Consider the following 26,384-nt stretch of genomic DNA (forward strand, 5'->3'; position numbering starts at 1 on the left):
GGAGGATTTCTGGGTCCCGGGCTCCCCCTAAGCCCAGCCTGACGTGGCCTGGCCTGACCGCTCCCGAAGTGAAGTCCTTGCAGGCCAGTCCCTGGGGGACCTGCCCGGTGCCCCTCAGGACAGGAGAAGGGGCTCCCGTAGGACCAGGCCCAGACCTGAGCTAGGCCTCCTAGTGGGTCGTTGGAGCTCCGGGCCCACCTCCCCCAGAGGGAGGGTGGGGGCTGGGCAGCAGCCCCGCTGGGGACGGGCCTCACCTGTGGGGCACTCGCACAGAAACTCGTTGATTTTGTCCAGGCAGCGGCCGTTCTGGAGGCAGGGGCTGCTGGCACACTCGTCTGTGTTGACCTCACAGTGCACGCCCTCGTAGCCTGGGGCGGGGGGCGGGGAGGGGGCACAGGGGTCCGTGAAGAGCCGCGGCCACCCCCCACCGCAGCTCAGGGCAGAGAGATGGACGCCCACGCCAGCCGCCGGCAGAGGCGACTGGCCAGCACCCTCCGTACCTGTTCTCCTGCGGCTCACCTGGCTCCCGGGCCCCCCCCGCCCCCCAAGCCCTGGCGCTGCCCTCGGGGCTGGTGCCCCGCGGGCCGGCCCGGGCCAGCGCGGAGGCCGGGGGCACAGAGCGGTCGCCAGGGGCGCCGCAGCGGGGTCACCCCAACAGGCGGGAGGCTGGCTCCACGTACCCGGCATGCAGATGCACTGGAACTCCCCGATCTGGTCCAGGCAGGTGGCGTCGTTCTGACACGGGTTCGAGATGCACTCGTTGACGTCAATCTCGCAGCGCGGGCCCGTGTAGCCCTGCAGACACTGGCACTCGAAGGAGCCCAGCGTGTTGATGCACTTGCCCGCGTGCTCACAGGGGTTGGCGCCTGGTGGGGGCCGGGGCGGGGCAGCACCGGTGAGAGCCTGCTTCAGGCACCCTGGCCACCGGACCATTCTGGGGCATGCCTGCCTCCCCCATCAGACTGGCAGTCCTCTCTGCTGGAGGTGGGGGGGGGTGCCCCCCCCGTCAGACCAGGAACCCTCTGAGGGCGGAGTCGATGTCCCAGACTCCCCAGCAACCCCCCCCCCCCCAACCGCACGACTTGCCCGACGCACCCAGCGAGCACTCGTCCACGTCCTGGCTGCAGGCCGGGCCCGTGTACCCGGAGGGGCAGGTGCAGATGGCCTTGCCGTTGACGGGGTTGGTGTCACAGTTGGAGCCCTCGTTGCAAGGGTTGCTGATGCAGGCGTCGTTTAGGTGGCAGAGCAGACCTGGGCGGGGCGGCCGCGGTCAGCGGGGCGCTGCCTCTCCCGGCCTGGGTCCACCGCCCGGCTCCACGGGGACGGGCCTCCCATGGCCACGCTGCCCGGCGGCCCCGTCGGGCCCACGACCCCCAGGCTACCCTGGGGGGCTCGTCACCAGCAGGCCTGCCCCGGGCACCCCCGGCCTCCTTCCCTCCGGAAAGGCCCCTTCGGCAAAAGCCATCAGCCGTGCGCCTGAGCGAGGCTGCACACGCCAGGCAGGGCCGGGGGAGCCCAGGGCGGTGGCGCCACGTCCCCTGTGCCCACGCCCCACCCCCCGGCCCCGCCCCCCGTGGCCGGGGCGCGCACCGGTGCGGCCATGAGGACACTCGCAGTAGAAGGAGGCCACTCGGTCGTGGCAGGTGGCCCCGTGGAAGCAGGCGGCGCTGGCACAGTCGTCGATGTTCTCGCTGCAGTCTTCCCCCGTCCAGCCGTTGACACACACGCAGTTGTAGCCGCCGTGGGTGTTGTGGCAGGTCCCGCCGTTCTGGCAGGCGTTGGGCATCAGCTGGCACTCGTCTACGTCCTCGGTGCAGTACTGGCCTGCGGAGGGCCCAGCCCGTCACGCCTCGACCACCGGGCCCGGGGGCCACCGCCCCCGGGAAGCCTTCCCAGGCAGACTCCTGCACCCACCGCAGCCTGGACCGCTGTATCCCCGCTGCCCCCGGCCCCCTGGCCCGGCCGGGCCCTGGCCCCCGTCGCTCTGCTGTGGGCGCCGGTGCTCCGGGGGGGGGGGGGGGGGCGGGGGGCCCACGCTTGTCCGCCATCCCCAGCCTGGCTGAAGCCCAGGGGGGCCGACGGTGGCGCGGCCCTGCCTGGGGGGCCGCACGCGACCCGCACCGACGAGCTGATGGTAGGGAGGGGGCCTCGGCCCCCCGGTCGCGGGCAGGGGCTGCCCCGGGTCACGCCGCCCTTCCCGGACCGCGCTCCCTGTGCGGGCACCGTGTCGGGCAGGGGCCGCTCCCCTGCGTGTGCACCTGTCCACTCGGGCGGGCAGCGGCAGTTGTAAGTGTTCACGCCGTCCACGCAGGCGCCTCCGTTCTTGCAGCTGTTTCCGGGACAGTCGTCGATATTCTCCTCGCAGTTCTGGCCAGTGAAGCCTGCGGCAGGGGGAGCCAGGAGCCCGGTCAGGCCCTGCCCATCTGTGCTCGCCCCAGCATCTTCCTGGCTGGACCCACGACGCCCCGCTCTGGACCAGCTGCCGCCCCCCCCTCAGGGCCTGCCCCGGGATGCCCACCACCTCGGGGCCCTCGGGGTCCAAGCCCCATCCCCTGGTCCCCCCGTTCCCCGTGTGACCAGGCCCCACACTCCAGGGCCCACGTGTGACACGTTCCTCTCTGAGGAATCATTGTGCAAAGGGCCCGCTGAACAGACGGGGACTTGGGAACACGGGATCCTGGACGTGGCGTCGTAAAAATCCCGTGTAGCAGAGTTAACCAGGGGCGGCTGTAAGCGGGTGCTGCCTGCAGGTGAGGTGCTGTGCTGGGGCCGGGGAGAGCTCCAGGCAGAAGCCCGGAGGAGGCAGGGCGGACACGCGGCCCTCAGCTTCCCGGGAACAGAGGTGTGGTGCCCGCTTCTCCCCCCCAAGCCGGGCCAACCTCTGTCAACGTCGCCTCCACGCCAGTCACCTATTAACCCGCTCAACTCCCGCCGGTTCAATCATCAACCAACAAAGGTGCGCCTGGCAAGAGCCCAAACCTACAGCCGGTTACTAATTAATGCCCCTCCCGGGGCGCCTTTGAACCTGTCTCCCGCCCGAGGAGAGCCGATCCCCTCCCTCGGGCCGCCCACCCCACCGGTGCCCTGGGGGGTAAAGCAGGTGGTCTAGAAGAGCCGAAGTGGACAGTGGACAGTGTTTTGGAGGGAGTGCCCCAAATCAGAGCCCGGAGCCCGAGTTCTGACTCCCACGTTTGTTGTAGGGGCCTGAGCACGCCTCCCCGCCCCCCACCCCAGTACCTCCGAGGGTCTCCTACAGGGCCGTGCGGCCCACAAGCCTGGCGAGCCCTCACCGGGAGAATCTCGCCCCGCTGGCCCCAGCGGGAGCCAGCACCAGCTCCATGACCAGGGTGTCCCCTGGCGGGTCGCCCCACAGCCCACGTCCTCCGGCCCTCAGTGTGGCCCCTGGAGGGCAGGCTTCTCTTGAGACACGTGGCTGGATGTGAGGTCCCAGGCCCGAGGTCACCAGGCCAGCAAAAAGGCATCTGAACCCAGAACCCAGGGGCAGGCCTGGCGAGCGGGCTTATCTCTTGGCCCCCAGGGACAGCTGGCCAGCCAGCAGCCCTGGGGTGGTCAGGGGCCAAGGGGAACACCCAGCGACACTCAGGAAACGCGTGCCCTTCGAGCCCGCACACAAAGCTGGCTGGTGCGGTGACGAGGCCCCGGGCTTGGTGGCGGACAGGCAGGCAAAACGCTTCCCCTTTGCAGGGGGCGTTGGGTCAATCCTCCCGTCACCCCCAGGTCGGCTGGGCCCTGAGCACCCAGGACCCAAACCCCACCGACCCAGGAGGTTTTTAAGCCTCTCGCCAATGTTATTATTTTTAGATCACCAGCCGCAAAACTGACTCAAAAGCTACAGCGGGAAGACCAGCCCCTACAGCAGGGACGGTGGAGCCGCTGGGGGACCAGCAGGGGCGGCTGTCCCACACCAGCCCCCACATCCAGGCCACCCGGGGGGGGGGGCAGCGACGTGAGCTCCGACCACATGGAAACAAGAGACCCGGGGAGGCACAAACAAGGATGTCCCTACAGCTGCACCTCGTTCCCTAACTTGCACGTGGCTCTAGGGAATTCAAGGTGAGGGGCTCAGAGCAGGGCGAAGAGCCAGGGGCCATGAGGGCAGCGGCACCTGCGGGGCAGACGGAGCACTGGGGAGGATACGCCCGTCCAGCCAGGCTCAGCCAGGAGCCCGCCCTGGGGGCTGCAGGGACCCCGGGTCCCTGGCATGGGGGACAAGCGCTGGGCGGCTGCAGCGGACCCCACCCCCAGGCAGAAGTGAGAAGGTGGGAGACCAGGGAGATGCCTGGACCCTGTGCCAGGCTCCCCTAACTGGTACCCCCTTTCCAGACCCGCCCGCCGTCCTGTGTGTGCTGGGACACCGTCCTCCGAGCCCCGGCCCGGCCCGCGCCCCCGGGGCCTCCCCGGGGCAGTACCTGGCAGGCAGGCGCACTCGTGGGTGGTGTCCCCCGTGGGGCGGCAGGTGCCCCCGTTCTGGCAGGGTGAGGGGCTGCAGGGCACGTAGGGCAGCTCGCAGTGGGGGCCGGTGTGGGTGGCGCGGCAGGTGCAGCGGTAGGAGCCGACCTCGTTGTGGCAGGTGCCTCCGTTGCGACAGAGCCCGGGGCTCTGGCCGCACTCGTTGACGTCCTGCCTGCAGGTGGGGCCGTGGAAGCCGGGCGGGCAGCGGCAGATGTACGAGGCCTCGAAGGGCAGGCACTGGCCGCCGTTGGCACACGGGTTGGAGGCACACGGGTCGGCCTGCTGGCACATCTTCCCTGGGGGGCGGGGGGGGTGGGGAGGGGTCACGCCGGGGTCCAGGGACAACTTCCAGGCACCGTGGAGGTGCCAGCCGGGCGCAAACCTGTGAGCACCGTCTCTTTAATTGCCGGGACCCCACGACAGGACACGGCCATCTTCCTGGAGATGGGGACCGAGGTTCCCGGGACACACGGCCAGCGGGGGCAGGGGGCCCCGAGACCGGACCCAGACTGTCCCCTCCAGAGTTCGTGTTCTCTGGAGAGCTCGCCGTCGGAGCTCCTGATGCAGGGCCAGCAGACCCTGGGGACCTCACTAGATGGAGGGCCCCCTCCTCGCAGAGGCAGGGAGCCCCGGGGTTCCCGGAGCGGATGTCGGGGCTGGAAAGGGGCCCGGGGACTCGAGGGCGGGGGTCACGGACTGCAGAAAGCCCTGGCCTTCTCCCAGCACGTCACGGTGCACGGGCAGTGGGGGGAGGGCCGGGGCCAGGGGGGGGCCTCACCTGACCAGCCGGGGGGGCAGCGGCACTTGTACTCGGTCAGCGTGAGCAGGTCACAGGTGCCGCCGTTGCGGCAGGGCTTGGCGAGGCAGGCGTTGTCCCGGGGCGTCAGGCAGAGGGGCCCGGAGAAGCCCAGGCGGCAGGCGCAGGCGTAGTCCACCGGGCCGCCGTGGTCCACCGCGTGGCACGTGCCCGCGTTCTTGCAGGGGGCGCTGAGGCAGGGGTTGGGCGCCTGGCATCGCCGGCCCGCGAAGGCACCGCTACAGCTGCAGCAGACAGGCCGGAGTGGTTACTTCCACCGGCTCCCCGTCCGCCCGGCCCCGGCCCCCCGCACCGTCCCCGGGGAGCGCCAGCCGCGGTCGGGCCCCGCCGCGGGCGGCACGTCCCGGGACCAGACAGCGGCGGGGGCCGCACGACCTCACGCGTGGGCCAAGTGCCGTGGCGCCGTGCGCTTTCAAGCGGCGAACTGTACGTTCAGTGAATTTCACCTCATGTTAACTGGGGCGACGGGCTGGAGACCGGAAGGCTCCGCGAGGCCGGACCTGATTGCAAAACCCTCGTGAGCGTCTGCGTGGCCACAGAGAAAGGGACACACGGGCCCACAGCCGCTCCCAGGGAGGGGGTGCCCCGAGACCCTTTGGTGTGGGGGGCTGGTCTCCTCTTCCTACCTCAAGCTGTTCTGTAACCAACGTGCCTTATTTGGGTAATAAAACAGTCTGCAGCTTTACTTTTTTTTTTCTTTTTTCTTTTTTTTTAATTTTAAATGAATGTTTGTTTATTTTTGAGAGAGAGAGAGAGAGTCAGAGCGAGAGGGAGACACAGAGTCGGAAGCAGGCTCCAGGCCCTGAGCTGTCAGCACAGAGCCCGACGCGGGGCTCGAACCCACGGACCGCGAGATCGTGACCTGAGCCGAAGTCGGACGGGTAACTGACTGGGCCACCCAGGCACCCCCCGGCTTCTCTTCTTTCAACACCCACACGACCAACAGACATAAGGCTGCAGACACAGCAGAGTGGCTCCCGCCAGGGGGTCTCACCTGCCGGGAGCACCACTGGGAGCACCCCAGCTGGCAGCCCATCCCCCACCCACACTTAGTGCCCAGACACGGTCTCCCCCTTTGGCACCAAGTCTGCACGATGTCCAGGCAACATCAGCTGGGAGCAGACAAACCCATTTCCCAGCAGGAGAAATCAAGGTGTGCCAGGAGGAGCATCCTTCTTGAGCTCTTGGCGAGCCGGCCGCGCTGGGGAGCAGGGGGAGCGTGGGGGTGAAGGCCACCATGTCTGCAGGGTCTATGCTGTGCCTCTCAGCGCACTGCTCAGTCTCCAACAGGAGCAGATGAATGGGGGGGGGGGGGCTTCTCACGGCTTCTTTGCAGGGACAGGGCTCAGCACATGTCACCCCACCACAGGGCCTCCCTTGGCCACCTGTCGGTCCGGCTTCTGGAGCCTGGGCCACAAACTGCCCATCGAGGTCACCTTGTGGCCTTGTACTCGAGGGAAAAGCTCAGGAAAGGCTCTGGGACCAGCCAGGCATTGTTCTTCCCAGGGGCAAAGCCTCTGAGGCATAACGTGCCCCCGGCCCGCCCCCGGGCCGCCATGGCCTGGGAAGGCAGCCGGGACGCTGCACCCACAGTCCTGGGCCCTGGGTGGGCGGGGCCTCCTCCCCCTGGCAGAGGCGGGGGCTGGCGGGGAACCTCGGGTCCCCGGATGAAGAGGGGGCTCTCCCAAACATGAAAACACCCCCGCTTTCAGAGCCCACCCGTCACACTGGGGACCTCCACCCTCAGCAGAGGGCAGCCTGCTTGTCCTCACTGCCTCCCCCCCCCCCCCACCTGACCCAGGGACTGGAATCAAGCCTGCATGGGTGGGGTGGCCGCCGGAGGGGCTGGGGTCTCGGGGTCTCTGCATGCCTGGGAGGCATCTGTCTCCCTGAGGGCTTTTCTCTGCGGCTACGGCTTGGGTGCGGCGGACAAGGACAACACGAAATGGCCACTGGGGCTCACCATCTGTTGTCAGAAGCCAAAAGTCCCAAACCAACTGGCTTAAAGAAAACAAGTCGCCTCCGGGGCCCCAGGGAGGGAACTCAGGCGGAGTGAGGCTCCTGCCCAGCCTGGTCAGAAGGGCGCAGTGGGGCCGGCCGGCTCCTGTGAGACGGACAGACCCCAGGAGCAGGTCCCCTCACACCGGCACGGCCACACCCCAGGAGGCTGGGGAAGGGGGTGCTCGGATCCAGTTACAGACCGCCTGGTCCCGGCCCGAGTGGCACTGTGGGCTCGGAGTGCAGCGATGGGGGATGGGGGGGGGGGCAAGGCAGCGCCTCCCCCAACCTATCAATGCCCTCCATTGTCAGGCGGGAGCTGGCCACCGCTCACCACTTGGAGAAAAGGCTCTTTTTTCTTTCCCAGCCGCTGACGGAGCGGGCGGGTGGTGGGTACCGGAGAGAGGGCGCTTGGTCATCAGAGCAGGGTGGGAGCCCGCCTTATCCACGCCACCCTCTCCCTCTCTGAGCCCTGCTGGCTTGAGGCGGGGGGAGGCCTTCGTGGTCCCAGAGGGTGTCCCTGGGGCTCCCCTGCCACCAGACCAATCCCTAACTCGTCAGGACGCTGGGCGTCCCCAGAGGCACCAGAAGGCTCTGCCCGGACGCACACCCCAGACCCTCCAGCCACGGGACAATATCCCTGTGAACGGGCCCCTGCTCTCCAGCCCCCCGCCCGCCCCCCCCCCCCCCCGAGTGGGGACCCCCGTGGGAAGACTGTGGGAGAACCCACCTGGACGGGTCACATCCTAGCCAACGAGGCCGGGTTACGCCGGGCCAGCAAGGGAAAACACGCCAATAAATCAGGGGTCGGTAGTGCGGACAAAGGCTGGCCGGGGAGCAGGTGCGCCTGTGGCCGGGGACGCGGGCGGCAGCTGCTCCCAGCCGGGCGCGGCGGGCCGCCAACCAGGGCGGGCGGGGCAGGAGCCAAGGAGGCTCCTCCGCGGGGGAAGGCGGCAGCTGACAGGGCCCATTGTCTCCCCTGCTCCTGCCCAGGCCAGGCGGACACCGCCGCGAAGGCACGCCGCCCAGCCCCACGGCTGCCGTGCACCGCCAGCGCCCCAGCTACAGGAGGGGCGGCCCCTGGAGACGGAACAGTAGAGGCAGGTGTTTTGTGTGGTGCGTGGGGTCCGAGGTACGACCGGGGCTGGGCCGGGAGCCTGAGCCAAGAGGAAGCACCCAGCGCGGCACAGCGTCTGGGCCTAGAGGCGAGCGCGGACGTCTGGGCAGTCCCGAGGCCACCCTCCCCGCCACCCCCGCTTTCTCCTCGGCACCTGCGAGCGCCTCTCCCCCGACCTGGCCGTACGCTGGAGCTTTGCGGGGACGCCCCCCTGGGGCCCCCTCTGCCCACGCCACCCAGACTTCCCTGTGGGGGCCGGAGGGACCATAAGGCCCCTGCTTGGACGTGGCCAGTCTGTCCTCCACGCTGGACCTGGGGGGGGGGGGGGTCAGTGCAGGCCCCTGGCGGGCTTGACGAGGAAAACCGTACCCCACACCTGCCTCGAAATTGAGAGGCTTCCTACAGCGGGCCCAGCTCAGGGCCTCGAGTGACCTAAGCAAGCCCTCCTGTCGGCCCTGCGCCCCTCCTGGAGGAGGCCACCCAGTGTCTGCTCCTCCCCCTGCCTGTGGTCCTGTCCTGTCCTGGAACCCCCAGGCAGCCCAAGCAGCAGGTGAGTGACAGGTGGGGGGGTGGCTCCAGGGGAAGGGCTGTGGAGGGACCGCCAGGGGGCCGGGCTTCAGGCAGACACCCTGTCCCCCTGTCCCCCTGCCCCGCGAGGAGCGCCAAATGGCTGCCGGGCCTGTGGTCCCACAGCCGAGGACGAGGAGGCTTTGTTCCCCGCCTCAATATTTCCACTGTGCTGGCTCCCGCCCTCCCCGCCCGCCAGCCGCTCCATAGAAATGCAAGTCCAGGGAGCATCCGGAGGCAGACGTTGCCTCGACCTTTCACCCGGGACTAATTCTAAATTGCGCTGTTTTCTTTTCTAAGCTAAGCGGCCATCTGCCACCCCCAGGGGACAGATGACAGCTCCCTCTGCCCCAAACTAGGAAGAGACGGAAGGACTAAGCAGTGAGAAGTGCTGTACTCAGTTCCGCCCTCAAGGAGTTTGTGGTCCGGGGGTGGGGCCCTGCGCCCCCCCCCCCCGCCAGCCGGTGGGGGCCAGTGAGGTGGCACCCCTCCTTGTGTCCGCAGGAGGAACCCGAGATTCTCCAGGACAGGTGCCTCCTGGGGGCACAGCTGAAATGCAGTTCGATCAGAGGAACTTCGGGGTGCAGGGGGGGCTCCCCGCCCCACTCTGCCTGCCGGGACCTCAGTTTCCCAGGAGTGCAGCGGGGATGGGGGGTCAAGGGGACCGCACGTGCCCCTCATCTGGTGACCTGGCCGTTTGGGCAGAGGGCACTCACTCTAGGCAGCGCTGGGTTTGATGTGTGTGTTTCCTACCGCGTTTCTGGGAACAGATTTACCGGCCCAGCTGAGCTGCTGCGTCTGAGGGCATCTGTGGGGACACAGGACTTCCCCTGCACAGAGCTGACCCACCAGGACCTCCAGGCAGCACAGCACCGCCTTGCCCCCGCCACCGGGCAGGCCGCGTCCTTACAGCAAGAAGCCACCTGGATGCAAGTAGCCATCCCCTCCTTAACCAACTCCACCTCTGCCGAGCAGAATGCGGGCCTAGAAGCGCCCTCCCCGAATCACCACTGCTGCCCCTCCTCGAGCTTTCTGCCCAGGAAGCGGAGTCTGGGGCCCTCGGGCTCCTGCTGTACGGGCCAGCCAACGCCACATCACCGGAGTCCCCTGGTGACAAGGGGTGGGCACGGACGGGAGGCTGAAGCTCCTCCCAGAGCCCAGCACCGCAGTGCAAAGCAGAGGCCCGCCAAGGCCACTGCCTTCCACCCAAACCACAACACTCGGGGCCGCTGCCGCGAAGCCAGGCCCACACACCCCTGCGCGGCTCGGCCAGGAGTTTCTGAGACCCCCGGCCTGGGAAGAAGAGAACGACCCACGTCCCAGCCCCCCTACCTGGGGCCACCCGTGGACTGGGTGGGGAAAGCTCTGGCCCCTTGCTACAGGGGCAGACTGAGGCCAGGACCTCAGTCCCCTACAGGTGGAGCCATGAGATGGGGGTCAAGGAGCGGGGTCTTTCTCTGGGCAGGGCTTGGGGGCGCTCCAGGGACCTCAGCCCCTCCTTAGGCAAAGGCCAGTCCAAGTCCCGCCCCCTACCCCAGCAGGGAACCCCTGTCTTCCAGGAGGGACTGGCTGCCAGGTGGGGATTTGCTCACTGCCTGTAGGTAGGCGGGAGCTCAGGGGCCTCCCCGGCCTGTGCCCTACCCGGGAGGGGGGTGGAGCTGGGGGCCTTTCCCACTGGGGACAGCAGGGACAGCTCAGCTCTGGGGAAACAAAGCCCCCAGGAGAGGTGAGACTTGGGGCAAGTGGGCACTGGCCCGCTGCCCTCACCCCCAAAGTCCCCGGCTTCCTTTCAGACACGCAGAAGCCTTTGTCCAGACACCTGTCCGCGGGGCGGGCTAGGACCCTGCCAGCACCTCCGCTGCACTCAAGCCCCTCCCGCCCTCCCCCCCCCCCAGCCTTGGGCTGTCTCCCGGCTTCTATCCCTTTCTGCTCCAGCTCCCTCCCCCACCTGACCTGCATTCAGGGGGCACAGGGTGAGGGTGGGGCAGGTGTGCAGGGGCGACCACAGCGGGGATCGGGCCCCTGGTGGGCTGGGGCTGCTCCCAGGGCCTCGGGGCAGCGAGGGCTCTTCCTGACAGACCCACAGCCCAAAAGAGCAGCCCAGCGGGCGGGGGTGGGGTGGGGGGGGTGCAGCCTTCCCCGAGGGCCCAGGGGCCTTCCGGCCCCAACAGCTGCTGACAGCGCTCCCAGCTTTGTCTCCAATCTTCTCCCCAGGTTGCATCTCTGGACGGTCTAAAATCTGCTGGGAACAGGAAGCGCAGGAACAGCTCGGGCTTCCTTCCTCGGCTCTGGGGGAAGCCCTTTGTGGGAGGATGAACCACCTGCCCTCCTGGGAAGCCACCTTTCCCACCGCAGGGAAAACAATGCCCCCAAATGGCTCATTGTCCCCATGTCACTCAGAGCCGCCCCACCCTCAACGTGGGAAGCAGCGGCGGCTTCCTGAGCTGGCCCGGCAGCAGGCACCCAGGCCCACCCATGGTGTGGGGTCGGGCACTTGCAGGGACAGCAAGCACGGGGTCCCCCAAGGTCACGAGAGCACCAGGGCTGTGAGGCACGTCAGAAAAACCTGCTGCACGCACCCCCCCACCCCCCCAGTCTCCCAGAAGCCAGAGCCGCAAACTAGAGACAAGGTTGGGACGCGTGTCCTCCCTCGACTGTGTCCCCAGAACGCCTGCGGGCCCCCCCCCACAGCCTCGGGGGCCTCTGCTCCCCAGCAGGGCGGCACCCACACCCGCACCCCAATCGCTCGGATGCAATGAAGGAATCGACAGGCTCACGAGGCCACAGGGAGGACTTAATCCAAAACTCGATTAATGAAGTCAGCAACTGCAGACCAAGCTCCACGCCAAAGCCAGAAATGATTCTGGCAACTTCCCGCCTCTGCTCCCAGAAGCAGATGCCATCTCAGGGGACGTGGGGAGCGGAGAAGGCTGTACGCCCAACCCCAGCGGCTGACCAGGGCAAGCACACAAGGGGCACCTCAGTTCTGTGCCCCGCGCCTTGCAAGGACACCAAGGACCCCCTCACGTGGACTCCAGGAGGACGAAAGACGACCCGTAATTAGACCGCCAGCTTCAGCTCGTGGGGTTCCCGCAACGGCCCTGAAGCTACACGCTGGGCCCACTTCACAGATGAGAAAACCAGGGCTCAGGCGCATCATGCCCACAGTGCCACCTGGATGTGAATGCAACTCCTAACTTCTGCTGCCACTGGCGGTGTGGCCAGGAGCCAGCCACCCAGGCAGTCAGAGCAGGGCCGCCCCCCTAGAGGCAGCTAAGGGTCCAGCAGGAGCTCCGAGCATGGAGGAGGGAGGGTGTGTGCCCCTGGACCCCCGATGCCCTGCCCGGGAGGCCTGGGTTCCTCACCTGGCCACCTGACCCTCCCACACCTGGAGGGCTGGAGCACACAATGCATTCTTACGTCCCACAAGCTCAGCCGAAACACAAAACCCCGGCTGGGGGTGGGGCGTGGGGGAGAGCTCTGGGACTCAGGAAGCCTCCCAGCCAGCTGGCAGGTGGGACTTCTCCGGGTCCCTGTCCAGCAGGAGGGCTGGTCACACCTGTGCCGGGCACCTACCAGCACCCTCGCCCGTAGCACCCCTGTGGCTTTCCCACCTGGAAAGCGCTGGAGGCTTTCCTGAGATGACAGGGACGGAGGTCGCACCCAGCCTGCCCCTGCTGCACTCCGCCGAGGACCCTGGGACAGCCCCGGACCCTGTCAGGGCCAGCTGTGGGCTGCCTCTGGCTAAGCCGAGGCACAGGCATTCGCTCAGCAGGGGTCCCAAAGGTCACTGCCATCCGGCACCAGTCACCAGCCCCGTTCTATCTGGCCTCCTCTCCTCACTCACACCAACCGAGCACGGCCGGCCCCACGGGCCACCAGGCCCCCCCCCCCCCCACGTTTGCACACCTGGCTATCACCCTGGGCCCAGCACCGCCTCCAAGGTGCCCTGGGGCACAGCGAATACCAGAAACAGAATCCAGCCAGTTGCACCAGGCCCGGGGTGGGGGTGGGGCGAGGGTGGGGCCTGCACTGTCACCCTCTGGGGACACCCGGGTGTCCTGGGACCGTTGGCATGGGTCCAGGGCCCTCTGGAGGGGTTTCTTCCCCTGCAGGGATACTGGGAAGTTCTTGGGCTAGACTTGACCTTCTGTCCCAGCATGACCTTGCCCAAATGCTGAAGCAGGGCTGGTCTCTGGGACAGCTTTCTGGACGAGACCTTGCAGCACGAGGCAAGGGCTCCAGGACAGAGGAAACCTCAACCAATGCGTTGTGTCAGGACAAGGGGGAGGGTGGCACACGGGACCAGTCGGTCACACGAACACAAAGGGGACACCCCAAGGACGGCACCTTCACCGGCCAGCAACTCTGTGGGATGCTCTGCCCGGCTCAAGGTCCTGAAGGAAAGGACCTCAGAGAGGGGAGTGGGCAGCCCAAGGTCACAGAGCCCACACAGTAGGTGGAAGGAAGCCGGTGCTGGTGGTGGGGCCGCTACCCCAGCCCTGCGGGAGCCCTGCGCTACAACGGGGGAAAGCCCAGTACACGGCTACCAGTGTAGACGGCATCTCCCTGCAGGCTGGAAGCCAGGTCTTCCAGAACCTGGAGCCGCCCACCTGCTCAGGCCTCCACTTCCGGCTCTGCGCCCGCCCCCATCGCTGGCCCAGGCCCGAGTGAGCATAGCGCAGGGGCCAGCCGAGCCCGGACCCGGGGCCCCGGACCACCGGGCAGGGTGCCACCCCACTCTGAGCCCCAGCCACACACGGATGCTAGGGCTCACGGCCACGCCTGGCTCCCCGATCTGGCGCTCAACCAGACAGGGCCGAGGCCGCCCTCATTCTGACCACTGGAGGGAGGAGAGAGGGGGGAAGCCCCGCCCCGTGGGCTGCCCCGGGGGAGCCAGGACCAGCCAGGCCGACAGGTGGAGGAGTCCTCGGGTTGACCCGGAAGGCCCACGCTGCAGTGACCTCACCCAGGCCCTCTCGGGAGGGAGGGGAGACCGGGGCCCCGAGGGGCAGGACCCTCCCCACCCCCCAGCCTGAACTCAGCATCTCTCTTACTAAAAAGCTGTTGGGAAAAATACACACACTCAAAACTCTGGCTTCTTCCCCAAACGTCTCATTTCCAGTAACTGTATAGTTTCCGCTCATCAACAAACCAACGCGGAGGAAATGGTGGGAGGCAGGTCCCCAGCCCGGCGACAAGGCCCTGCTGTGAAGGCATGGCTGACCCTTCCAGAGGCCTCCAGCTACCGCTCTCCCCGCCCACCCTATCCTCTGGTGCCCCCCGGCCTGGCCGGGCTGGTGGGAGGCCTGCTGTGGCCTGGGTCTGCCTGCCCAGCTAGGCGTAAGTGGGGGCAAACTCCTCCCCAGGGGCCTGGAGCAGGCTGGTAACCCAGGCCCATCAGCACAGGGTCAACAGCGGTGGCCCCCTGGGCAGATGCCTGTGGCTCAAACTGTGACCCAGGCCGGGCCGCCACCGTGGGGTGAAGACGGCAGGAGGCTGGCCCGGAAGGGTCCCCAGGGACAGCAACAGCTTCTTCCCAGCCCAACCCAGTGACCCGTGTGGGTCCCAGAACTCTCAGGGTGGGTGGGCAGGCGTCTCGGATGTCCTGTGGCCACCTCTCAGACCCCACCCCTCACAGTGGGATGGACATGACCATCCGGCCTCGGCTCCCCCGTGGGGGGAGCGGTTTGCTCAGCAAATCACCAGCATCAACAGAGTGACGAGGGGACAGAGCCATGAGGGGACCGTGATGAAGGGACAGTGCCTAGGGGACCGCTTTCCCAGCTCAACCGAACCAACTGGAACGCTGAGAGCACGCGACTGCCAGCCAGCCCACCGAGGGGTCAGCTGGGACAGCTGGGGACAAATCCTCTCACCCGCTCAGAGCGTGGCCAGGATGAGTCCCAGCCCCAGACCGCACAGCACAGGTGGTAACGGGGCCACGTCTCCGGTGAAAATCTCAGAGACCACCCCCTAGCATTTAGCCTGACTTCCCGCTGATCAGACCGGCTCCCACCCGCCACCCACCCATCTCTGAGCAGCCTGTGGAGTGGGGCCAGATGAGCTGCAAGTGTCCTGTGGCTGAGGGACCCCTCCTTGGTGGGGTGAGCTGTCTGGGTCAAGAGACCACAAAAGCAGCATCTGGGCCTGGCCTGATCCCGAGACACCCCAGCGCTGCACTGGGCCGCCAGACTGAGACCCGGCAGGGGCTGGCAACTGTACCTGAGGGACGTTCGGGTTTGGGAACCGCAGGGGTGGCCGTCGGAGGCCAGGCTCCCCAGTGCACGCCTCCCCCTGACCAAGGCCCACTGGAAAGCAGGACTCCTTCCAGGAAGCTGGGAGCCCCAGACAGCCCTCTTGCTCGGGCGAGGGAAGCCCCAGGGCTGACCTCCAGAGAAAGCCCCCAGCCCAACAAAGGGCAGCAGAAGGGGCAGGCCGCCTGGTGGGAGAAGCCGAGAAGCCGGGCCTCTCAGAGGTGTCCACAACCCGCTCGAAGCAGCAGCTTTGCATCAGAGAGAGGACAATGCTTAACCTAATTCACTCTGAGGTGTTAATGACAGACATCCTGATCCCTGCTGCTCCCTGCCCCTGAGCTTAGGGGAAAGCGGGGAAAGTTGTTTGGGGGCCACCTAAGGTGGGTGCGGGGTCAGAAGGGACCGCCAGATGGTGGGGCCGGGGCCCGCCCGCTCCCGCCATACATCCTCTGCTGGGGCTGTGCCGCCTGGGACCTGGCCCGGCCCCCGTGCCTGCCGCCCCCCCCACGGCGGACTCACCCCGAGGCTGCAGCAGGCCTGGTGCACCCAGCTGGGCTGTCCCCACAGCACCCGGCCCCGCACACGGTAGGTGACGATGGCACAGCGACTCTTCTCTCACTGGCGACTGTCTGTCCTCCAGTCTGGTTCTCAAACGTCCCTTCTCCTCTCCTGCACTTAGGGCCTGCGTCCACCTTGCCTGCCCCCGGCACACAGTAAGTGCTCAGTCAAAACCCTCCTCCCACCGCACCCCTGCAGGGCTTCAGCTCTGCGGCGGCCCCGCGGGCTCCTCAGGCCGCCACCGCGTGGGGGCTGGCAAGGGCACAGGCCGCGAGGGAACCTGGAGCCTGAGCAGGCCGGGGCCGCAGGCGTGCCAGGCTTTCCCGGGTGACTCCCCCGGGGACATGCCAAGCCCCGCTTGGGGCGGGGGGGAGCTCTACTCGTCTGAAACGTCCAGGACAGGTCAATCCAGAGACGGAGAGCAGACCGGGGCTTGCCAGGGTCGGGGTGGGGGGGCTGGGACTCCTTAGTGGGCCGGGCCCGGAGGGGGAGCACGCAGGCGCTGTAGGGATGCGGCGGGAGGAGCGTTTTTCCTCGCGCCGGGGGCAGCAAGGTGGACGCAGGCCCCAAGTGCGGGAGAGGACAGGTGCAGGCCCCAGACGGGCCATGAGAGTAGGACCGGGGCGGGGGGGGGGGGGGGGGGGGGGCAAAGCACTGGGGTGGTAGTTGCACAGCCTCGTGAACGTATTAGATGCTCCCGAATCGTACACTTCAAGTGGCTACAGTAACAGAATTTATGGTGCGTGTGACCGACCAGCAAAACCCCCATACGGGTATCCACTGGCCCCCAAATCTATTTGTCAACCCGCGTCCCAGGAGTAGGGTGGGGCGGGGCGAGGTCTCCAGAAGCCCACCCAGGCTGCTTCAGAGAAAGGCCTTCCTCCAGAACACCTGTCAACCGCGGCCCCCTCTGCAGGGACCCGGCCCCTCCTGGCGGGTGGGCCAGGTGGTGAGAACACCCCAGAGCCTAGCCCTGGCCCTGGCCCCAGACCTGCGGAACCTGCCAGGCAGGAGGCCTGACTCCCAGGCACCCCCGCCCCCACCACCTGTGGCCACCACCCAGGCGTTTACAGGCCTGTGCCGGGGTCCTGCTGGGCCGCACCCGCAGGAGAACTCCAGGAGCCCCCAAAGCCAGCTCCCTCTCGTACAGAGGGGGAAACCGAGGCCCGGGTCCGCGTACCCAACCAGAGACGGTCAGGCCCCAGCGGGACTGGGAAACTTCAGGATCATCAGACACATCCTGACCCACGGTCACGATGCCCCGAAGTCAGCTGCTCGTAAAAGCCTCTGGGACTCTGGACGAGCCTGCACACGAAGGTGAGAGCTGACGTAAGCCGGCTTCAGATCCCCCCCCACCCTCTCCTGCCCCGCCTCTTCCCCTCAGCCTCAGTTTTTCCCACCTGTAAACTGGCGATGAAAAAAAAAAAAAAGCAGCCGAGCAGAGCAGAGCTGGCCACCACCTGGAGGGGGTGTGAGCCAGTGGAGTAAACCGTCTGCCAGGGGTTTTATGAGGCCGGATAAAAGCAGCTGTCTGTGCATGGAGTTGTTAGTGTTACGTTATTGAGGAAAGCAATCTAGCTGCTCAATCAACTCGACAAAGCCACATCCTTTCACTATTTATAGACAAGACGCGAAACAGGAAAGGTGCCCTCCCCACCCCAGGAGGGTGCAACCCCTCAGCCAGGCACTGCCCAGGGGGCCCCGCCGCCCATCGAGGGCACAGAGAATGAGGAGGGGAGTCGGTGCTGGGGTCCGGCCCGCGGGGGCCTCACGCTGCACTCTGGCACCTAGCGGGGTGGAGCAGAGCTGTCCCACGGGCCCTCTCCTGCTGCCATCCTCCCGGGAGTCCCAGCACCCGGGCTGTGGCCCCCGACGTCCTGATGAAGGGCTTCTCCTCTGCCAGCCAAGGGTTCGGCCCGCCCCACCCTCTTCCTGCTAAGGGCATAGTTTCCTTTCTCTTTAAAAAAAAATATGTATTTCTTTTCAGTGGAAAAAACGTTAGCTGCTGTTCAGAGGCAGGGCCCCGTCCAAAGAGGCACCTTCCTGGAAAGAAGGCACGTTCCCTGCCGCGTCTCCCAGCAGGGGAGAACGTTCTGGTTCACAGTGGGTGTCTGACATGTGTTTTCCTACCTGGCCCCAAAGCTGAAGCCGCATAAACAGAGGAAGCCTTGTAGCAGACCTGAGAATTCACCTGTTCCTCCCCCAGCCTCGCCCCAGACTCCCAGGTGACTCAATGGAAACATCCAAACTAGGTGGCAGGAGACGCGAAACGTTAGGTCCCCCGGAAGCAGAGGCCCAAGGCACTTCCCGCCGGAGCCTCTGAACCTCCTCTTCTAAAGGGAAGTTGTCGTCCGGCCCCGCTTCCTCGGAGACTGGCCACGGAGGCCTCGGGCAGTGCAGGCAAGACAGGGCAGTGGTTAGAACACACGCTTCGGAGTGAAAGAAGAGAGGCCGGGCCAGGCGCCACTCCGCACTCTTCGATCCCGGCAGCCACCGAGGTCTTTGCGCTCGCTTACCCCCCACCCCCACCCCAGGCCTGACCCCACAGGGTGCCGCGGGCTTGGTGGGAGCCACGTCAGGCCAGGCTCAAGCCACACTGAGCTCCCCTCCGCCTGACAGGTCACATGCACCGTTGTCGCCTCTCCTGTCCCCACACTAGAAAGTCACCTCCGTGGGGGCAGGGGCTGTGTCTGACCTGAGCCTGCCATGCCGAGGCCCTCGAGCAGAAAACCCAGCACACGGCGGGTGCTCAAAGGTGTCTTTGGGAAAAAGCAGACAGGACTGCTGATCAGAGTCCCCCGCAGGTGACAAAATCCTCAGGAGCCCCTCCCCACGCAGCACCCGGCCTGGGACCACCAGGCAGCACCTTTTGGGTTCTCCGAATTCACTCATTAGCCAACTAAACATTCGAGAAGGAGGATCCCGAAACCAGCCCTGTCAGCTCAAAAGGAGAAGGCAGGGAAGAAACGGACGCTCAGCCGGTGTCTAAAGCCTGCCGCTCTTACGCAATCCTCGTGCCACGGAGAGATCAATCGTGTCAGCCCCACACTACTGACGGGGAACCTGAGTTCCGGTGACCCGACGACCTGGGGTCACAGAGCTAGCAGGTGGCGCAGCCAGGCCTCAAATACCGGATGGCCCAAAGCTAAAGCCCGCCACCGGCCTGCCAGCTGGACTTGCCCTCTGAGCGCGATGGCGCACTCCGCTTCTGCGATCGCCTGGAAGGCGCCCAGTGGAACAGACCTTCCCGCGGGCAGGGAGACTGTCCCAGCAACCCTGGGGCCTCTGCTCCCAGTCCAGGACCAGGCAGGCCCCAGAAGCCTTTCGATGACCCCCTGGGCCTGCCTGCAGGGCCACCCCGCACAGCAGCCCTGCAGGGATGGTGCTCGGCCCACAGAGACAGGCGGCGGGTCTTCCCTCCGCAGCCACGGGCCCGCTACACCTCAGCTACTCGGTGACGCCCTGGGAGGGCTTTCACGCCGACAGAAACCTCTTTTTCCGATGCTGAGCCCTGCAGCCACCTGACTAGCGGCTTCTGGGGAAGGTTCCTTCTCTTTTGGGGTGGAAACAGATGATTCACCAGGTACTAATGCGCCGGGCACGGTGACACGACCGTTTCCCACACCCTATCCATAGGGGAGCCAGCAGACCAGCTCGGAAAGTCAAAGAACCTTCCGAGAGGCCGGGGTGAATGCTACAGAGTCGGAGTTTCCACCCAGGTTGGCACCAGAAGCCCGTACCCCAACACCTTTGAGGAAGGAAGGTGTCTTCCCCGCTCAGCCGCGAGGGCCAGGCCACCCATATAGCAGACCCTCTGGGGCTTCACGGGAACAGAAGGGCCCAGCCAGAGGCACAGGCCCCAGGGGCAGAGGGAGCCAGGGCCCCTCACGGGAGCGGCCACAGCGTCCCCAAACTGCACCATGAGTCCAGACCTGTGCCCCTCCGCAGCTGGACCCGGCTGTCGCCCCGTCCCCGCTCTGGTCCCCAGGCTCCAGCACAGTGCCACCCAGAGGTGGGGCCTCTGAGAATGGCACTTCCGTTCCGTCTTCCAAGTGGATCTGTGGGGTGTGCACAATGGGGTCTCTGTGGGCCAAGCTCGGCCGAGTGCCAGGCCAGACTGAGGCAGGCTTCCCGCCAAGGAGGAGGGGGCCCCAGGCCCCAGGGAGGATACAAGGCCGGCGCCCAAGCCGTGATCAGTGGCCTGGTTTGGTCGGAGGGGTGGGGAGCACGCACACTGTCGCCCTGTCCCCTAGAAGCGTCTCACCCCAACGCAAGCAGGGGGCTGCAGGAGCCCCCTTGTGGCCCAGGCTCCAGCCCACGGAGACTCCAGGGTCCCCTGGGCCAGTCTGTCCCTGCTCCCTGGTGGCACAGCACCCCTCCTGCCTTCCCAAAGCCCTCCGCACAGGTCCGGAGACCCTCCCCAGGCCCCATGGGTGAGCACAGGGCCAGAGCGGGCGTGGGGCAGGCGGGAAGGGAGTCGTGCATTCTGGGAAGCCACGCATAATTAATCACACAGCATTAATCCTCCTCCCGACAATAGCCGCTGCGCTTCCCCTGAATCCCAGCTGTCGGTCTCTGAATGGAAGGAAGCAAGATTTAGGGCATCAGGCGTCGGTGAGGCTTCTGCAGGAGAAGAAAAAGGCCCCAAAAAAGCAAAAAAAAAAAAAAAAAAAAAAGTAGTGTGCATTCATTAGCATCTGACAAAGACACAATCCTCTTTGTCTATGAAACTGCTCACAGACCTGCTTAATTGGTTTCAGTTCGGGGAGGGTGGGGGCAGTGAAGGGGGGGCTGCTAGCCCACGGGCCAAGGGTTGTCAAGGGAAGGGGCCCCGAGCAGTGGGAATGCGGCACGCCGAGGACTGGGACGGAGGACGGCTGGGGAGCCACTTCTCCCTCTAGCCCCCCTCCATGGGGGGGGTGGGGGGGGGCCCTTTCTCCAGCCACCAAGCACCTCCTCATATTTCCCACCAGGGACAAAGTCAAGCTGAAGGGCATCAACCACGAGAGAAAAACTTCCCCGGGGCCAGAGCGCACAGGGAGGGAGCGGACTCTAACACGCCCCCTGCCCCATCAGGGTGGGTTGCGGGCTGTACCACACACACACACACACACACACACACACACACACACAAGCGCGCGCGCGGGTTTCCCAGCCAAGGGCCCAACGCTGGGTGGGCGATGGACTGGATGGAGGGTTCGGGAGTCGGAGCTGTAGATGCCGTGACAGAAGCCAAGCCACCCCCCAACCTCACCTGAGGTCAGAGAAAGTGAGCTGGGGGAGACCGAAGGCCCAGGGGGGTGGGCTTGGCATTAAAATAGCCACTTCTTCCTGCACGTGCCTGGAGGAGGCACTCCCCGTGGGCAGGGTGGCGCGGGGGCTGGGCCGCTCCCGAAGGTCCGCAGCCTCCCTGGCGGGTCACTGTTTCTTAGGGATTTTAGCAAGAAGCAGGGTACCGGGAATTCCCGACTAGCACCCCGGGAGCCCAAGGTGGCCCACAAAGGCGTGCTCGAACCTCCAGCGGCCAGACCAGCTCCACACGCAGCATAATTGCTGGTGATTAAGTAATTGCCAGACTTTGTCCAATAAAAGTAACACGTGACCGCGCCCAGCCTTCTGGGCCATCTCCAGAAGACAATGGCCCAGTGTTCTGTCCCTGCGGGCCCCCGCTGCAGAAGGCAGGGGCTCTGCTCCCGACAAAAGCACCAGGTCCCCACAGGGGCGCAGGGGCGCGTACTCACACACAGGCTTCCGTGCCGTTGGGGGACACTTCACACTTCCCGCCATTCATGCAGCTCTCGCTGGGCTGGGAACATCGCAGTCCTGGGGGAGGGGGGGGGGGGTAAGACAAGAGGTCAGCCCGGGTGGCACTGGGGCCCTGAGCCCAGGGAAGGACCCACCCCAAGGGACACAGCCACCCCTCACCTAGAAGGCTCTGCCTTGTCATGGGGTTGCTGGGGACAGGAGACCTCGCGAACCCTCCCAAACGTGAACCCCAAGGGGCTTCAACGTTCTGCCCAGAGTTCCAGCAGTCAGAAATGGGGGGAGGGACAACAGGTTGGCTGGCCGGCAGGTGGACAGGTCACACTCGAAGTGGGTAAGGGTGGCCTGAAATGCCATCTGGACAACAGTAGAGGAAAGCTGAGGTGACCCTGGGCGGCTCTCCCAAACTCTGCACCCCCCCCCCCCACCTATCTTCAATGGGGAGCCCAACGGGGCCACGGCCTCTATCCAGCCACCAAGATTGTCTGGCTGTTCAAACACGTTCTGTGAGGGGGCGGTGCTGGGGGGGCACACTCCCCACCCCCCACCCCCCCCAGCTCGTGGGAAAAAGCGACAGCTGCAAAGCCCAACGCCCCGCCCGCCAACAAAGCGCCAGCTACGGAATCAGAGCAGCCCATTGTCACCAGGGCCGCCTCCTGGGGCACCGGGGCTGCACCTCAGGGACCTGGCCCCGCCTCCAGGACACCCAATACCTGCTCCCTCGGGCAGGCATCCTCAGCTACATCCAGGGGAGGGGGGTGAAGGAGCCCCATTTGGAAGGAATTCGGCCCCATTCCCAAGAAGGCATTAATAAGGTGGCCCCCTCCCCATTTTACCAGCGCTGTGTAAAGGAAGCCCCTCCTGGGGGCGCGGAGGGGGTGTGACTTGGAACCCCACCTTCTGAAAGTGGGGATCTAATTCTCCCCTCCAACTTTTAGGAGAAGATAGAAAGGAATCACCACTAGATTCCTCCATGCGAAGTGGAGAGAGGGATAAGCGCTCCTTCTCCGGGTCCCTCTCCACCCTCGCAAGATTTCCAAACTTGAACTCCGAAAAGTCAAAGTCCCACCAGTCAGTCGCGGCGGGGTGTTCCGCACAACCCCCCCCCCCCGCCCACGCCAAACTGTCTATGAGCCGGCATGGGGGCAGCGATCAGGCGTGGGAAGGAGACCCCTCGGTCCGCGCCTCCCGCCTGGCCCTTCGCGAACTCTCCTAAATGGGGAGAAGGCCGGTCCGCCCGGCGCCCCACTGCCCACCACGCCCCGCAGAGCTCCGTAAAGGCAAGGCGACGTCCGGGACCCCACACTCCGCGCCCCAACATCCGCCCCCGGCGCGGGCCAGAGGCGAGGAGAGAGAGAAATGGCCCCCAAAGCAACAGGAAACCAAAACCGACTCGATTCAAATCGAAAAGTAGTAGGCAGCTCGCCCGCCTGCCCCGGCGGCAAGCCCCACGCGTGGCTGATGAAGGACGAGCCCGGGGCTGGGCCTCCGGGGGCCCCTAGCGCCCCCACGCCCGGCTTCAAACCCGGGTCCAGGCGCGGGCGGCGCGAGTCCAGCCCGACTGGGCAGGCGGCGCGGGGGAGGGTCTGTCCTCCCCGCGCCCCGGATCTCCCGGTTCTCTCTCCCACCCCCCCCCCCACCCCCCCACCCCCACCGCCCCGGCCGCCCGTTCCCAGCCGCCCGGGGCGCGCGCGCAGGGCGCCGCCAAAGTTTCCGAAGGGCGCGGAAAGTTTCGGGCTCGCGGACGGGCGCCTACCTCGTGCGGCGAGCGCGGGCAGCAGCGCCAGGCAGAGCAGGGGCGCCAGGAGCGGCGGCATGCCTGCCCGCCGGCTGCCCGCTGCGCCCGGTGGCGGCCTCCTGCGCCGGGACGGCGGGGATCTGGCGCACACGCGCGCGCCGGACGGTCCCACGGGCGGCGGCGGCCCGCGGCGGCTCTCCGCTTCGTGGCGGGTGGGCGGGCGGCGCTGGGCCCCCACGGCCTCCGGGCCCGGCTCGGCGCCCCGGCTCGTTCCTCCGCTGCGCTCGCGCCCGCGCCCGCGCCCCGCGCCCCTGCGCTCCCTCCCGCGGCCGAGGCACTAGTGAGGCGCAGGCGGCCGCGCGCTCCGCCCCCGCCCGCCGGCCCCGCCCCTCGGGCCCGCCCCGCCGATCCCTCCGCACCCCTCGCCCTCGCTGGCCGCGCCCCTGCGCGCACCGCGCCTGCCCTGCGTCTCCTCCGGCGGGGCGCGCATCCGGAGCCTGGGTCCTCTGGGGTACGGGGCCCCGTGGGGAGAAGAGGCGTCGGGGGCCGGCCCTAGGGACTACTTCTTGTTCGAAAGTTTTCAGCGGCAAAAAGTTTGGTTCAGGGCTGCGGAAGGATCCGGCTCTGACAGTCGCTTAGCCGGACGACAATTGGAAAAGATTTGCATCTCAATAGCGGCGGAGGCGCGGGCGGAGTTGGGGGAGAGGAGCCTTAGGGGGACCTTGCGCCGTGGGGAGCTGGGCTCGGGCAGGTGGGGAGGAGCGCCCGAGGCAGTTTGGGAGACCCCGAGCGCGGGACGAGAGCTCAGGAAGAAGTCGTGCCCTTGGCGGCCGTAGGGAAGCCCCTGACCCAGGGGCTCCAGTGCCAGGAGCCCTGAGGTCGCAGTTGTAAGCCTCCAGGAGACAGGCCGGACACCCTGGCTCTGCCGGTCGGGGCACTTGACCTCGAGGGATGGTGGCGCCGCGGCTGCTGCTGCTTTTCGGAAAGGGGGGGCCTCCGGGTGCCCCAGCGGACCAACCTGGGGCTAATGCCTGGCCAGACGGGTTGCGCACCCGCTCCCCCAGGAGGGAGCCGCCTCTAGACGCTCCTTGATCACTGTCCAGCCCCTTCTCCTGTCGCCTCCCGCCTAAGACGGCCCGCAAAAGCGCACGGGAGTCCAGCAGACCCACTCCAAGCGTCCCGGGCGCCTCCCACGTGCTCCTTCCGCATGATTTACTTCTCCGCCGCAGTGCCAGATTTGGGCATCCTGTGCCAAGCCCGGGTAAGCGCTGGGCGTTCAGAATGCCTGCCACAGTCCCTTCTGAAACCAAAGTTCGTGGCTCGGCGCTGGGGACAGACTGCCCTCCCCCCATCCCCACCCAGGATGGTGAGCCGGGCATCCTGGCAGCCCTCTGGAGTAGGTGATGCCAGAGGGGAGCTGTAAAGGCTGAGAAGGACCCCACTGAGTGAAGAACAGTGGGCGAGGAGATCCAGCAAGGCGGCAGAAACCCTGGAGGCTGGCAGCCACCAGTGCAGGGAGGGCCTACGGGGTCGGCAGAGTGGGGTGCCTGGTGGCCGGCAGAGTGCATTCCTGACTCCTGCCCACTCTTCTTGGCACACCTGTTGGGGGGCAGCTGGGATGCTGTGAGCGCTGGACGGACGGCCAGTCCGGGCCGAGGCAGCTGCCGGGGGGCCTCCCTCACCTGCCTCCTTCCAGAAGCCGGCTGCGCTTCGCTTCCTGCTTCCCGGAACCTGGGGTAGGGGTAACTTCTCTCGGGGCCAGTGCCCGGGAGCTGAGGCGCCTGAGGCAGCAGAGATGTTTATATAACAGCTGCCCAGCAGCTTGGAGAAGCAGATTGTCTGTACAAGGAAGAGGGTGGCTGCAGAGTCCCTCCCTGTCCCCCCCTCCCCAGCTCACAGACTCAGGGCTCTGCCCCCCATATCCCCTTCTACTCTTGGGGGAGGACTGGAGGCCTCAGGCCAGTGGGTGCTCCTCCGGGAGCCACTGCCTGTATGCCCCGCGCTGGGGCCTGCTTTCTGCCAGTGGCTCCAGGCTGCAAGTTCAGCCCTGGCTTGGGAGCAACTCTAGAGGAAGGGGGAGGAAGAAGGAGGGAGCACTGGAGGAGGGGAGGAGGGGACACTGGAGGAGGAGAGGAGGGAGCACGGGAGGAGGGGAGTCTCACCTGGGTCTGCCCAGCTGTGCCAGCCCTACTCTGGGCCTCACGCAGGAGCCGGGTGCTCTCACTAGCCCGTGGTAGACAGGGCAGATGGGTTTCCCAGGCTTCCAGCCCCTGTGCCACCTGCCACCTTGGGTACCCCATGGGCGACAGGGGCCAAGGAGGCCCCAGGAAAGCCAGAGTGGCCGGGAAGGGCACGAGAATGGCCACGGCAGGGACCTGGCCGGAGGGCGGGGGCTGGGGCGGCGCGGAGCTGGATGGGGGGGGGAGGGGGGGCGCCTGGCTCAAGGTGGGGGCTGAGACGAGGCCGCTGGTGAGGAGGACCCAGGCTGGCTGGGCGGCCGGCAACCAGTAGGGGTGGGGCTGCAGGCCTGGCTTCCGGAGCGGTTGCTGAAAGTGTCTGGCCGCCACCTCGCGGACCCGGCATCTCCCCTGGGCCAGCGGGGTCTCCCTAAAGAAGGCCGTCACACTCCGCACTTTAGGCAGACTGACCCGGGTCGGTTCCCCCTCTCTGTTGCCTCCAGAGATACCGCGGTGCCGTCGTCAGGGTGGGCGGCGGAGGCCGAACTGCCCTTTGGCCCGTTCCTGTCCCCAAAAGGAAAGCCCGTCCCAGCCCCCTCTTGGAGAGGGGGAGTCGGCAGCGGCTCTGTCTGCTTGGCGGTGGTCAGTGTGGTGAAAGCTCCCCAGGATTCCGAGGTGCGGCGAGGGCCGGGGGGTTGGGAGAAGGTAAGGGTTCGCCCCTCAGTTCTGAGGAGCTAGGCCGAGACCAGCTCCGGGCAGGCCAGGTCTGGGCCTCGGTCCGCAGCAGCAGACGGGCTGCGGGGGTCAGAGGGGAGGGCTGCCGGGGGCCGCGTGTGCACACACACCCACCCCCCCCCCGGCCTCATACGCGGTTCCCAAGGTGGGGGGCCGCAGGTCGGACTCAGGGTGCCGGCCCAGG

The 26,384-nt window shown here is 66.8% G+C and overlaps 1 protein-coding gene across 1 annotated transcript in view; it reads right to left on the reverse strand.

Moving 5' to 3' along the window:
• The window catches only part of NOTCH1 (notch receptor 1), a 44,068-nt gene extending 20,441 nt beyond the window's left edge, over positions 1–23,627 (reverse strand). Inside the window, exons 1-9 of the mRNA XM_058693563.1 lie at positions 23,307–23,627; positions 21,529–21,610; positions 5,252–5,514; positions 4,431–4,769; positions 2,259–2,381; positions 1,591–1,824; positions 1,096–1,251; positions 681–866; positions 255–368 (exon numbers count right to left, since the gene is read on the reverse strand). Coding sequence (XP_058549546.1) covers positions 255–368; positions 681–866; positions 1,096–1,251; positions 1,591–1,824; positions 2,259–2,381; positions 4,431–4,769; positions 5,252–5,514; positions 21,529–21,610; positions 23,307–23,367 — 1,558 coding nt within the window. The 5' untranslated portion in view covers positions 23,368–23,627. The remainder of the gene's footprint in view (positions 1–254; positions 369–680; positions 867–1,095; positions 1,252–1,590; positions 1,825–2,258; positions 2,382–4,430; positions 4,770–5,251; positions 5,515–21,528; positions 21,611–23,306) is intronic.
• Positions 23,628–26,384: the final 2,757 nt, after the last annotated feature.

The sequence above is a fragment of the Neofelis nebulosa genome, chromosome 12 (assembly GCF_028018385.1).
Source record: "Neofelis nebulosa isolate mNeoNeb1 chromosome 12, mNeoNeb1.pri, whole genome shotgun sequence".
NCBI lineage: Eukaryota > Metazoa > Chordata > Mammalia > Carnivora > Felidae > Neofelis > Neofelis nebulosa.